Source organism: Bos mutus, chromosome 25, assembly GCF_027580195.1.
Source record: "Bos mutus isolate GX-2022 chromosome 25, NWIPB_WYAK_1.1, whole genome shotgun sequence".
In the NCBI taxonomy this organism is placed as follows: domain Eukaryota; kingdom Metazoa; phylum Chordata; class Mammalia; order Artiodactyla; family Bovidae; genus Bos; species Bos mutus.
Genome location: NC_091641.1, coordinates 6404846 through 6418888, shown reverse-complemented (window position 1 = coordinate 6418888; position 14043 = coordinate 6404846). Strand labels below are relative to the sequence as shown.

Sequence of the window (14043 nt, the reverse complement as noted above, 5' to 3'; positions counted from 1 at the left end):
ACTGTGCGTTAGGAGCAGAACCTGGAGAGAAGGGATGGTGAGGGCAGGGGACGATTGATGAGCCCACGGCAGCACCTTCACTGGGGGCCCCAGTGAAGGCCAGGACACACGCTGGCACAGTCTCTGAACAGGCTTTCTTTTATCTTCACTCCTGAATCCGCACCGTTTACTCCAGTTTCCTGCCACTCACGTGTCTACTACAGCTGCGACCAGCTTGAGCACCCCAATCCCTGTCCATTTCACAGTTTCCCTTGCTCCTGGAATCTCTCATCTCCTTCAGATTCTAAGACACCACTGCCTCCTAATCACCCTTTTTCTCCTCCCTTGTTCTTTCCTGTTCAGTATCTAAGTGAGCAGAGTAGAAAAGAGTCTGATGCTGGGAACGATTGAAGTCAAAAGGAGAAGGGAGCAGCAGAGGATGAGATGGTTAGATAGCATCACTGACTAAGCGGACATGAATTTGAGCAAACTCCAGGAAACAGTGAAGGACAGAGGAGCCTTGGGTGCTGCAGTCCACGGTGTCGCAAAGTGTTGGATGGGACTGAACAACAACAGCAACGTCTAAGTGAAACCCTCAAGATAAAGGCTCCGCCGGATCCCTCATCTTCCCAGCAGCAATCCCCTCTGTGCGCAAGGCTTTAACTCATTTCTGGGAGGGACAAGGAAAAGCCACCATAGGGAACTTCTCTGGTAGTCCAATGGCTAAGATTCCCTGCTTCCAGTGCAGGGGTCCCAGGTTCAATCCTTGGTCAGGGAACTAGATCCCACATGCCACAACTAAAGATCCCAAGTGCTGCAACTGAGACCCAGCCCAGCCAAATAAAATAAATACATAAATATAAATATTTTTTAAAAGGGAAGTAGGCCCCCTAGACAGCGCTGCCCTGGTGAAGTGGTTCAGAACCCTCCCAGCCCAAAATTCTGGTGGCCACAACATCTCCAAAGGATGTGGCAGAGAACTTGAGCAAAGTCTTCCCAGAGTCAACCTCCAGGGTCAGGGGTGTTCCACTAGGAAGCTGAGCCAAGGAAAAACACAGAAGTTCTCCAAAGGAACAATTTACATGGCCAATAAGCCTACAAGAAGAAAATGGTCAACTTCACTAGAAAGCAAAGATTTTCAAAACAAAGCAAGATACTATTTATCTTTACTTATCACATGGCATCCCCTCTGTGATGTTAAGTGATGTAGCTGGTATTGGTTGGGGAATAAGATGCTAACGGACGTTTACTGAGTATCTTATTTCTAAAAGATAATTTGAAAATGTACCTTAGGGATCATGGGCTGACTCATACCATTTCAATGATTCCTCTTCTAGTTACTAACCCTGAAGAAAAGGAGCCTGACGCAGATTTTTGTTAAAAAAAATTTCTTTACAGCAATGTTTATTACATCATTATCTATTATAATGAAAACTTGGGGAAAGCCTGTCTAAGAATAGAAGAATAGGAGACTGGTTAGATGGCTAGGGTATTCCATACAATTGAATATTGATCAGTCATTAAAATAGAAACTGCCCATAGAATAAATCTAAATAGTTATTTGGAAAAAAACTAAAATGTTAACAATGTTTATCTGAGTGGCAGGCTTAAGGGAGATTTTCCTCCTTTGGTCTGTCTATATTTTCTGAATGTTGTACCATAAATAGGCATTCCTGATATAATATTTAAACACAGTAACTGCTACTGCTGCTAAGTCGCTTCAGTCGTGTCTGACTCTATGCGACCCCATAGACGACAGCCCACCAGGCTCCCCTGCCCCTGGGATTCTCCAGGCAAGAACACTGGAGTGGGTTTCCATTTCCTCCTCCAATGCATGAAAGTGAAAAGTGAAAGTGAAGTCACTCAGTCATGTCTGACTCAGGGACCCCATGGACTGCAGCCTACCAGGCTCTTCCGTCCATGGGATTTTCCAGGCAAGAGTACTGGAGTGGGGTGCCATTGCCTTCTCCTAAACACAGTAAAGGTATATGCTATAAAAATAAAACCTTAGGTGTACCCCACATCTTGGAGAACCCAGGCAAAATCACTAATAATTCCCAAGCTGGGATTCCCCACACTCTTGTGGTCAAAATGCTTAACAAAAATGATCTTGATGTCATTTTTGTGTTGCTAGAAAATGTCATTTTAGTGTTACACTAGCCATCTAAGACATCAGGTCTCCTATCAAACAAGTAAAATTTGTTTGATAAAATTTCTTGCCCTGTGTACAGTTCTTATTGCCTCTTTCTTTAAAACGTAATCATTTTAGGGACTTCTCTGGTGGTCCAGTGGTTAGGAATTCATCTTCCAATGCAGGGGGCTCAGGTTCAATGCCTGGTTGCAAACTAAGACTCCCACATGCCGCGGGGCAACTAAGCCCATACGCCACGAAGAAGATCCAGTTCAGCCAAAAAAATAATAATAAACTAAATTATTTTTTAAAAGATAATCATTTGAGTTAGGCAGCTGGTTTGCCAGGCAAGTTTTTCACTCTGTGACATTCTTGAGGAAGAGCCCTCAAAAGCACCTTGGGACAAGTCTGAAGACCACCACCTTGATATAAGATGGCCCCCTCCTACTATAATATCTTCAAAACACATTTCTGCTTATGGTGACTCAATGAGGCCCATAGGAACAGTCCTGAAGGGTGGAGTGTGGAGTGAGGGGCACACCTGTCAGGGCAAGTGCTAACCAGGTCTGGGATCTCATATAGTTAACCTCTCTGAGCTTCCATTTCCTCCAGAAAATGGAGATGACTGATGCCTGCCTTCACCACTCTGCTCATTCTAGAATATTCTCCAAGAGAAGCAGTGCGGTGACCACTAGGCTGTGTCACTCAGCCCTGGGTGTACTTTCAGCCCTGCCACTCACAACCTCAGTGATTTGGGCCCATTTCCTTTTCTGTAAAGTCATTCCCACCTGGCAGAGTCACCACAGAGGTGACACTGGGTAGGGGCCACCTTGGCTCTGTCCCTGCCCCCCCACCCTGCACACACCTGTGGGGAATGAATGGGCTTCCTGATTTTCTAGCATCAGCAGCCAGTGCCACCTGCCCCTGCCCACTGCCTCCTTGAACAGACAGCAGTTGTTCTGATTGCTGCAGAAGCATGGTATAGAGTGTTGAATTGTGTTTTGCCAATGCAGGAAATGTGGGTTCAATCCCTGGGTTGGGAAGATCCCCTGGAGAAGGAAATGGCAATCCACTCCAATATTCTTGCCTGGGAAATCCCATGGACAGAGGAGCCTGGTGGGCTGCAGTCCACTGGGTCACAAAGAGTTGGACACAACTTAGCCACTAAACAACAACAATAAAAGATACGTCCAAGTCTTAACACTTGTATGCTTGAGTGTGACCTTATTTGGAAATATAGTCGTTATAGATATAATTAAGTGAAGAATCTCAAAATCAGATCCTTCTAGATTTAGGTTGGGCCTTAAATCCAATGACTGGCATCCTTACAAGAGAAAGGTAAGGGGCATTTGACACAAATTCAGGGGAGAAGGCCATGAGAAGACAGGCAGAGACTAGAGTGATGCCACACAGCCAAGGAACGCCACGAAGCACCGGAATCCAGAGGAGGCAATGAGAACCTTTGGAGGGATCGGACCCTGGTGGTATCTCGTTTCAGACTTCTGGCCTCCATCACTATGAGAGAATACACTTCTGTTGTTTGAAACCACCAAGTTTATGGTAATTTGTTACAGCAGCCCCAAGAAACACACACACAGAGACACCCCCACTTAGAGCAAGTGGTAAAGAAAGTGGGCTATGGAGCCTGACTCTGTGGGTTCCCATCCCGACTCCTCCACCTGATGGATGGAAACCTTCAATTCCTTAGTTCATGTCTCCATGCCTCAGTCTCCCCATGTATAAAATGGAAATCAGTAACAGTACTTCTTTCCAGGGTTGCTGGGAAATTTAAATAACAGATATCATTTAAACACTGTTTAGCACATAGTAGGCCCTCAATGAACACCAGCAATTTTGAGCATTAGGGTCATACTCAGGCTACGGGGTGGAGAAGAAAATGGCATCCCATTCCAGTATTCTTGCCTGGAAAATCCTATGGACAGAGGAGCCTGTCAGGCTACAGTTTGTGGGGTTGCGAAGAGTCAGACAGGACTAAGCAGCTGAGCACAGGCTACAAGGAGTTGTGGTTTTCCGAACTGTTAGACCCAGAAGATTCAGTTGTCAATATTCCAGTTACGTCCATAGCTATGTATGGCTTTGTCAGTTCTGAAATTGTCTAAAGTGTTTGAATATCTATTACTGTTGTTGTCGTTTAGTCATTAAGTTGTGTCCAACTCTTTGCGGCCACTCTCCAGGCCAAGCCTCACCACCAGCCTTAGGTTGTGGTTCTTTCTGCCCAATTCTCGTGTTTCTGTCTAATAAACAAGACTATAAACTGGCTTATTCATCCTGTCTGGTTCAGAGCACCTGCCTGGGCAGAGCCAAGCCTCCTGTGTTTGCAGAATGAGTAAGTTTATTACTCCGCATAAAACGTCACTTCTTTTTAATTACTCTAAATTTACATCACCTACATTCCAAAGGTTACCCCTTTGGCTATTGTGAACAGATCCATTCTGGTCTTCACCACAGTTTTATACATCGAACGTTTCCACTTCCACTTTGGCCTTTCTAGGTTCCAGAACTCCCTGGACCACTTGGGGCCCCCGCGGCAGCCCTTCCAAGAGAGACACTCAGTTCCTGTTCCCCGCTGCCATTCTGAGCAGCTCCCCTCCCCCACCGTTCCTAAGAACACTTTGGAACTTCGAGTCCGCAGGACAGGACAGACTCCAGTCCTCATCGTAGGATCTTTGTGGCCCCTGCAGCAATGGAGAATGGAGAATCTAGACCGTGTCCCTGTCTTTGTCCTCCTTCCTGAGCCCAGACCTCTAGGAAAGCTCCATCTAGAAATTCCATGCTCACCCAAGCTCAACAGGCCTGCCTGGACCCCATTGTCAACCACCAAAAAGAGTCTCTTGCTTCTTGAGTCACGCAGGCTCTAGAACCATCTATCTTGGTGCCTCCACAGCCCAGCCTTGAGAGGAAACACCTTTCCATTTCTAGGGGAATTGGGTTCCCAGATGGACCCTCAAGGCCTCCTGCCAGTGCTAGGGGAAGCACACTCACAGAAACCACCCACCCTGGCCATACACCATAGTAAGTATTTGCATGTTATTTCATGACAGGAGGTCCTGGTAAGGAACTTGGAACTAACAAGCCACCACCAGCCAGAAGAATTAGAGAAAGGTCAAAAGGAGACACCACAGGTCCAATCATCTCTCAGAATCCTTCTCTCTGGCATCCATCTTGGCTGAGCCACTTGGAAGGACCCTGAGTCAGAATGGTTGGCCAAAGACAGCCTGGAAACTAATCCCATCACCAAAAAACCCAAGCCAGGGAGCCATGTGGCAGAGCAGTCCTCCTGGGTTCCCTTACCCTACTGCTCTGCACCCGGATGCCCCTTCCCAATGAAGTCTCTCGCTTTGTCAGATCGTATGTCTCCTCAAGCAATTCAATTCTGAGTGATAAACAGGAGCCCACTCTCAGGCCCTGGAAGGGGTCTCCCTTCCTGCAAAACCAGGTTGGTTCTCAATGTATCTGTCTTACCAGGGTGACCCACCCCTGCTCTGTCCTTGGACATTCTCTGGTGTCTCCACCTGGTTTTAATGCTCCTGTTGCCTGAAGATGCTCTCGCACAAGCACGCTTTCCCCACTGGGCACGTGCCCCTCGCCTTCAGGGCATTCCTACACCTTGACTCCCCTGCACAGCCCTGCAGTGTTTTTCTACTTTCTCCGGCTGCCATTCCTTGTCCCTACTGTTCACTTGTCCAAGACCTCATCAGTCTTCATGGTGGGAACTGGGGAACCCAGAGGAGGGAGCAGATGAGAAACAAAGAAAACCACAGATGCCACCCCTGGTGTCTGCTCTGATGTCTGAACCCCTCCCCGAGAACCCAGAATACATGCAGGGGGTGGAGGTATTGCAGAGGGCTGAGGGCCTCCAGTGTGGGCTCAAGGGCAGCACAAACCTAGAGTCAGATGAGTGAGGTCATGGTGATCGTCATATGATTACTGGTCACACTGTTCCCAGGTAAGTCACTCGCCTTCTCTGACCCTTGCTTTCCTATCTGCCTTCCTTTCCTTTCACAATCTTCCTAATAAAAGTCATACAGACTGCATGCTGTGAAATGTCTTTGTAAATAGCAGATCCTTCTTTGAGTCGGGGGCAGTGAGTCGTGGGGTGTCCTCAGACCTGGAGTCCCTTGGAATGGCCCTACTTGCCTGACCTCTTCACGCCTGACAGCTGTCTGCACTTATCAGAGATAGACACTTTATGACTCCTTAGTGTGCTAATGGATCCAACATGATGTTTTTCCTTACAGTTATGAGCATCTTGCCAACAGGGATCTTTGCTTGTGTGGGTGGGATCTCTAAGGCATGGCAGGAGGCACAGAGGCAACACACTTGCTGACTTCTGGATCCTTCCTCATCGTCATTGCCCTCAGCTTCTACCTGGGGAGCTGGGACGGGCGGACCCCTCCTAAGGCTGACCCCCACCATAGCTTCCTTAGAGCTAATATGTCTGTTATTAACGTATTTTCATAATGTCCCTAAATCCACAAAGTTTACACCCCTAGTCCTGCCTCCTCTCCCCTCAGGTTCTCCCAGCCAGAGCCACTACCTCCAACATGTCCTGGTAGAGGAGAAGCAAGTGCGTCAAGGCATGGTGGACTCAGGTCGCCTCTAAGGACCTAAGTTCCCATGTGGGCTATCTCACAGCTGCCCTTGAAGACCTCCAGAGACTCCCCCACTTGCAGCCCCCACCCTCAACCCACCGTGACCCCTCACCACATACCCTGCAGGCCCTTCAGCTCAAGCGATGCCACTTTCCACTGGCTGGCACCTTGGGCGCACTCCCCCAGTGCCCCTCACGGGAGGACCCACTTTGCCCACCCCTCCCCCCAGGGGTGCTTCCCTGTTGCTAGGGAGTCAGAAAGTCTGAACCCATGGGAATCAGCTTATAATCAGTCTCTTCCCAGACAAATGGCCGTGACAAGGTTTTTTTGTTTATCTGTTTGCTTTCTGGCTGCCTTGCATGGCTTTCTGGATCTTGCTTCTCCACTTAGGGACTGAATTGTGCCCCCGGCAGTGGAAGCCCAGAGTCTTAACCACTGGACTACCAGGGCAGTCCCTCCATGACAAGGTATAACAAGGACCTCAGGGCCTGCCTCGCCCTCAAGCCCTTCTCTAACTAGAGGGGCTACCCCTGGCCCCCTGAGGCTCTCCCCAGGCCAGGAGGGAAGCTACTGGACACCCTGTGGGCTCCTGCCCTCCCGGCCAGGGCCAGCAGCCTGTGCAGTGTCTCCATGAAGTTTGGAAAGAGCTGACCCGACACTTGGGCCGATGCAACCCCCAGGATGAAGGCAGACAGAGACCACTGTCCAGATGAAGAAAAAGCCCCCTTGGGGAGGGTGGATTCCAGCAAACCATCAGCAACATAGCACAGCCCAGGCCCCTCCCTCCACACCTGTGGGTCCCCAGGGTGACCCCTTTAGCTCCCAAAGACAGGATGAGGTCATGGCCGGGGTGTCCATCCCTTGAGCAGCCCCCTCCCCTGAAAAGAGAGGGAGGGAAGAAAGAAGGGAGGTTAGCCCCCTGAAGCCCTGCCTGAGGCCAGCACACACCAGGACCACTGGGAACCTGGGCCAGGTCTCACTCACCTGATGATACGAATGTGGCAGTGGCCGTGGATGAGGCAGTGATGGGTACCCAGAGCCAGAAAACCATCGGCAAGATCCAGGTCACCAGCATCTCCCTGAGCATGAGGCCCTGGCTGTAGGGTCTGCCCACATCAGGAGAGACTAAGAAATGAGTGCTTCCCAGGGAGGGCTCAGCTATATAAAGCACCCTGGAGACCTTTGCTTTGGGAAGGACAGTGTCTGGCCCAGGGTGGAGATGAGTGTGATACATGCTGACCACGGGGAGGTGGTCAAAGGGCAGCTGGGCCACCCTCCTCCTCTCTAAGAGACCAGAACCAGCCTCCGCAGGGTCTCTAGACAACGGAAGCCAGAGTCACGGGTGGGGCAGGGCGGGAGGGAGGGACAGGCAGTCAGAGGTGTCAGAGTACATGACGGTTGCCAAGAGGCAGGGGCCAACAAATGCCAGGAAGATGGTGACTGTGGAGGGAGGGGTACCAGAGCCCTGGCAGGAGCTGCAGGACAGGCCAGGCAGAGGGAAGAACCCTCCACCTTTGCCCCCGAGAAGCTTCCCTTCTGGTCTTCTTTCCCCGTCATCCACCCAATGCTGGCCCCTTCCGCAGAAGGGCAGTGGCTTCTTCCCCCAGGCCACCTCTGACCACTAGTGCCTCTCCTGGGTAGGGCTGCCTCTCACACCTGAGGCTTTATGGTCCTGGTCTCCACCCTCACAGTGGCCACTGCCAGTACCCTCTTCTGTCCTGAACAAAAGTCCCAGGGGCTTTCTGACAGCCCCACCCAAGGAAGCAGGTTGTGCCAGCCCTGACCCACCTCAGCTCTGGTCTGACGGGCCTGGCTGCCCACAATAGTGGGAATGAGAGGGGATGCTTGGCTTTACCCATCAGAGCCAAAGGCGGCTCTGACCATTGTGTGTCTGCTACCGAGGCGCAGTGACTGAGTTTGTGACCACACTGAAGGTTGTATCTGTATTATGGATGGTGGGGGAAGAAGGGATGTGATTTGTGGTGGTGAGTGAGGTGCTTGAGAGCGCAAGTGTGGAGCTGAGGTCACCTGTGGAGCTCAGTGAGCCAGTGGTACTCATGGCTGTGGACTCAGTGGTGGCTGGTGTCGGGGTGGGGGCTTCAGTAGTGACAGAGGAGGGAGGTGCAGTCGTGGACAATGTCAAGGTACTGGTGTCAATGGGAGTTGATGTGGTGGTTGCTGGAGAATCTGGCGTGCTGGTGGGAGTGACCGACGATGTGACTGATGACAGAGAGGACACCTCCGTGGTGACAGGCTGGCTGGAGGTGTCACTGGGAGGAGTTACTGTGGTTGTGTGCAGTGCACCTGTGCTTGTGGCAGGTGAGGAGGTACTCTCTGCCTGAGTGGTCCTGGTAGTGCTGGTAGACAGGGGAGAAGTGCCTAGAGATGTAGCTGGGATGGTGGTGGAGGGGAAGGGGCTCACTGTGCTGTGGGTGGTAGTGAACGTGGATGTCTCAGTAGACACAGTGGCTGAATTTGTGACAACACTGAAGGTTGTATCTGTGTTGTGGGTGGTAGGGGAAGACGGGATGTTATTTGTGGTGGTGGAAGAGGGGCTAGACAGCACAGGTGTGGAGCTGAGGTCACGTGTGGAGCTCAGTGAGGCAGTGGTACTCGTGGATGAGGACTCAGTGGTGGCTGGTGTCAGGGTAGGGGCTTCTGTACTGACAGAGGAGGGAGGTACAGTCGTGGACAATGTCAAGGTACTGGTGTCAATGGGAGTCGATGTGGTGGATGCCGGAGAAAGTAGCGTGCTGGTGGGAGTGACCGACGATGTGACTGATGACGGAGAGGACACCTCCGTGGTGACAGGCTGGCTGGAGGTGTCACTGGGAGGAGTTGCTGTGGTTGTGTGCAGTGCACTGGTGCTTGTGGCAAGTGAGGTGGTACTTGTTGCCTGAGTGGTCCTGGTAGCACTTGTAGACACAGAAGAACTGCCCAGTGATGTAGCTGGAGTGCTGGTCGTGAGGAAGGGAGTCACTGTGCTGTGGCTGGTAGCGGACGTGGATGTCTCAGTAGGCGCAGTGACTGAGTTTGTGACCACACTGAAGGTTGTATCTGTATTATGGATGGTGGGGGAAGAAGGGATGTGATTTGTGGTGGTGAGTGAGGTGCTTGAGAGCACAAGTGTGGAGCTGAGGTTGCTGGTAGAGGTCAGTGAGACAGTGGTACCCCTGGATGTGGACTCAGTGGTGGCTAGCGTGGTTTTCCTTCCTGTGGAGAAGCTGGGTGAAGATGTGATACCTGGTGTTCTTTGTGTTGCTCTTGATGTGGGTGTTACTCTGTCTGTAGTCGCAGTCTTGTCTATTTCTGTAATTGAGGTGACTGGGTTTGAAATATAGGTGGGAGTGGTGATTTCTGTTGGAGCCGTGGTCAGAGTAGTAGTGGGAAATGGAGGGGTGGACGTAGCCTGGGTAGTCGTTATTATCAAAGTGGATAGAGGGGAAAGGTGTGAGGCTGTAGTCAGGACTGGTTCTGTGGTCAGAGCAGGTGAAGACTGAGGCTTACTGATGGGTGATGTCAAGGTATTGGTAGTCACTAAAGTGGAAGTAATGGTTGTCGGATAATTGTCTGTATTTGTAGGTGTGTCTGATGATGTGATTGGGGGAGTAGAAGTAATCTCTGTCGTTACAGATTCTTTAGAAACAACAGTCGTAGTAATAAATGTGGTTTTCCTGATGGAAGAAGCATGAGATGTTGGGTCCCTTGTCTCGCCTGTTTCTTCAGTGGCTACAGTGGTGGAGGGTGGGGCCGTGGTTGTGGGAGTTTTCCCTGCAGTGGTGACTGTGGGGGGACTGGTCATGGCGGAGGTGACTCTCTTGGTTGTTGACATGGCATAAGTACTGGTGATGGTTGTCCGTGGTGTCTCTGTCCCAGGTGTGGTGGTGTGAGAGCTGGGGAAGGACACCTGGGTCTGGCTCACGCAGGTGGTGGTGGGGTAAGTGGTGGTGATTATGAGGCTCGTTGGATTAATGCACTCTGTCGAGCCCATATAGATGATCATGGTAGGTGGGGTGGTTTCAACCTTGAAGACAAACTTGGACGTGGGGCTTGTTGGGGGGTTGGAATTGATGGGTGATTTGAGCAATGTTTCAGACAGGGATTTCGAGTGGGGGGAGGTGCTGATAGTCTTGGGTATGTTTTCCCTAGCATCAGGACTGGGAGAAGTTTGGGGGGTGTTCAGTGCCCACTTTGCTGTGCCTTTGGAGTGCAGGGAATTCCTCAGAGCAGTGCGCCAAAGCTCATTAGGGGTGGATGTGGCTGTGGCTGAAGTTCCTGTATTGGCGGTAGAACAGAGGAACTCAGTGGTAGGTTGGCCCGTCACCTTAACACCACATATTTATTCACTCCCCCATGTTCCAGGTACGTGTCACAGAAGGTAGGAAGTGCCACCAGTTATTCCCCCATCAGAGCACTTTGGGGCCGGGGTCCTTCCAGGTTCTAAAGGCCAACATCTGTCTGCTCCCCGGGGCAGCCTCACCAAGGGGAATTGGGATGGGAAGGAAACCTTAATCCTTTGCCCACTTGTCTTCCAGCCTTGGGATTGAGACAGACAGGACCGGGGACCCTTCACTGCAGTGTTGCAATGATTTCACCTCGACACACCTCTCCCTGGGCAACAAAATATGGAGAAAGTATATGGGACTACCATGCTATGCTGTGCTTAGTCACTCAGTCGGGTCTGACTCTTTGTGGACCCCATGGACTATAGCCTTCTAGGCTCCTCTGTCAATGGGATTCTCCAGGCGGGAATACTGGAGTGGGTTGCCATGTCCTCCTCCAGGGGATCTTCCTGACCCAGGGATCAAATCCAGGTCTCCCACATTGCAGGTGGATTCTTTACTGTCTGAGCTACCAGGGAAGCCCATATGGGACTATTATATGGAACTAAAATAACTGCTTGCATTGGCAGTTGGGGCAATATTATGGACAAAAGATACAAAAAGACCAAAAACTCAAGCGCCATTTTTAAAGAGCCCAGAACAAAGAAGCCAAAGCAGGGAGTCAGAAGCAAAGAGCAGGGTACTGTGCGTGCCACCTTCACACAACGCCACTTAAGCGGTGAGCAAAACACCTAAACCACCCCTCTGGCCCGTCCCCTGGACACACATGTACCATCACCCCACATAAGGTGCAAGCTCGCCTTCCCCACCTCAGGGAGTTATTAATAGCAAGCAAGGGAACCTGCTATTTATTCTCGCTTCCCCCTTCTGCAGCAGCAGAGGCCCCAGCAAAGTCTTGCCTGAAATTTTGGTCTGGCCTCTTGTCAATTTCTATGGATTGGAGAAACCCAAGAACCCTGGTCAGTATCAGGATGGCGGTGCTGAGCACGCAGGTTCAGCGTGCTACCTCCTCCCATCGCCTCTCCCATCTCTTCCTCCTCACACACCCTCGTTCCCCTTACTCTGCTCCCTCCTCTCACCTTCACCTGCTGCCCAAAGTCCCTTCTGGTTCTGTGCCCCACCCTCTGGCCCACCTCTGCCCCTTTCCCTGTGACCCACTGCTGTCTAGGCTGACTCTCCTCTTTGGAGAGGGAGAGACAGAGAACCCAGCCAAACCTGGGGTGGGGACACATCATGGAATTCAAGAGATGAGGGGTCAGAAAGCAGCAATCTCAAAGAGAATACCAAAGGGGAAAACAGACTGAAGCTCAGACTTCATTGAGTTTGAGGGGCAAGGAGACTGGACCACATGCTGCTGAGGGTCAGGACAGAAAGGAAACTTCCAGAAAGAGACACCTCAGCAGGCAGGCATGAGTCCTTGAGACTTTAAGGTGCAGCCTTGAGTGTTGATAATAAACACAGATACACTTTCTATCATTTATTCCATTTAAGCCAAGGGATTAATTAGTTTACAAACACAAGTCCCTCCCTACAGATATTGTCAACCCCACCTTGTAGGTGGTAAGAGTGAGGGTCAAAGATCTCGTGATGCTGAGGATGACCAGCAGACACAGCAGTTACAAGCAGGAAACACCCAGACCTCCTGCCCTCTCGGGGTTAGTGTCCTCAACTAGACACATCATGTCTTTGCTCTGAGAGCTGGGATTTCACTTCTCAGCTTTGCTGGGGTGTCACAGAGGTAAGGCAGGGGATTCTGAAGATTCCTGGCCCAGAGCCCTTGTCACCAAGAGCCGACCCTGGAGATAAGTGAGAGGGTGGACTGGGGGGACCTATGTGTTGGGAAGGTCTAGGATTGGGGCTCAGGAGTAGACCCTGGGGCAGGAGCAGAGGGAAGGGAAGTGCAGAGGAATTCCAAGGTTCCTAAGGAGAGGGAGAGACCCCATACCAGGTGGTCTCAGAAGCACCCTTTGGGAGCCATCAGGATCTCCCCCCACCACCCTGCCAAGGACATCTGTGTCCAGATACATGGGCTGGGTTGGGGTGGGAGAGTCAGGGGCAGAGCTGGAGGAGGGGCCACTGTGACCAAAAGTGGGGATGCCCCAGAGAAAGGAGGGGTTCCCAAGGCAGACAGGGAACCTCAGGTTCCCATTCAGGTCCCTCAGGAGGGCTGAATGGACGGAAGTAAAGGGAGGGATGGGGCTTCCCCGGGCAATCAGTGGTAAAGAATCTGCCTGCAATGCAGGAGACACAGGAAGTGTGAGTTCAATCCCTGCTGGGAAGATCCCCTGGAGAAGGAAATGGCAACCCACTCCAGTATTCTTGCCTGCGAAATCCCATGGACAGAGAAGCCCGACGGGCTACAGTTCCTGGGGTCGCCAAGAGGCAGACAACACTGAAGTGACTGAGCAGGCACGCACAAAGGGAGAGAGAGAATCCACGCTGGAGGAAGCATCAGAGCTGGGGGAGCAGGAGCAACAGGACAAGGGGAGCTCCAAAAACTGACTCCAATTGGGAAGACCAGAAAGAGGTTATCCCATCCAACTGATGCACGCAGACTCCTGCAAACCTGCTCCGTCCCAGGGGAGAGAGCAGCACCCCTGGGACCCAGCTTCCCTCCCCTCCCCCGCCTCGGTTCTGCCCGCACAGAGAGCTCTGAGGGACCCCTCCTCAGGCTCCTTAGACCTCAGAGTCCCCCCAGACACACACACACACTCTGCCCTGGGACATCAGGACGGTCTCCGCAGCCCTCCCCCACCGCGCCTCCTCACCTGTGGACCCCAGGAAGGCCCTGAGCATCCAGAGGAGACGCAGCACCCTGAACAGCTGCATGGGTCCTGAGGCGCCGCGGAGGCTGGGAGCAGGGCCAGCGCCAGCACGGGGGACTGCAGCGGGGAGGCGGCACCAGATGAAGTTATCTGCCCTGCTGGGCGTGTTAGCTAAGCATAACTCCACCTTTGCAGGGCTCCACCTTCCCCCT

At 51.7% G+C, this 14043-nt stretch overlaps 1 protein-coding gene across 1 annotated transcript in view; it reads right to left on the bottom strand.

Annotated features, from left to right (window-relative positions):
- The window catches only part of LOC138985569 (mucin-21-like), a 20496-nt gene extending 6453 nt beyond the window's left edge, over positions 1-14043 (bottom strand). The window contains exon 1 of the mRNA XM_070362439.1: positions 13835-14043. Within this exon, the coding sequence (XP_070218540.1) occupies positions 13835-13895 (61 nt within the window). The 5' untranslated portion in view covers positions 13896-14043. The remainder of the gene's footprint in view (positions 1-13834) is intronic.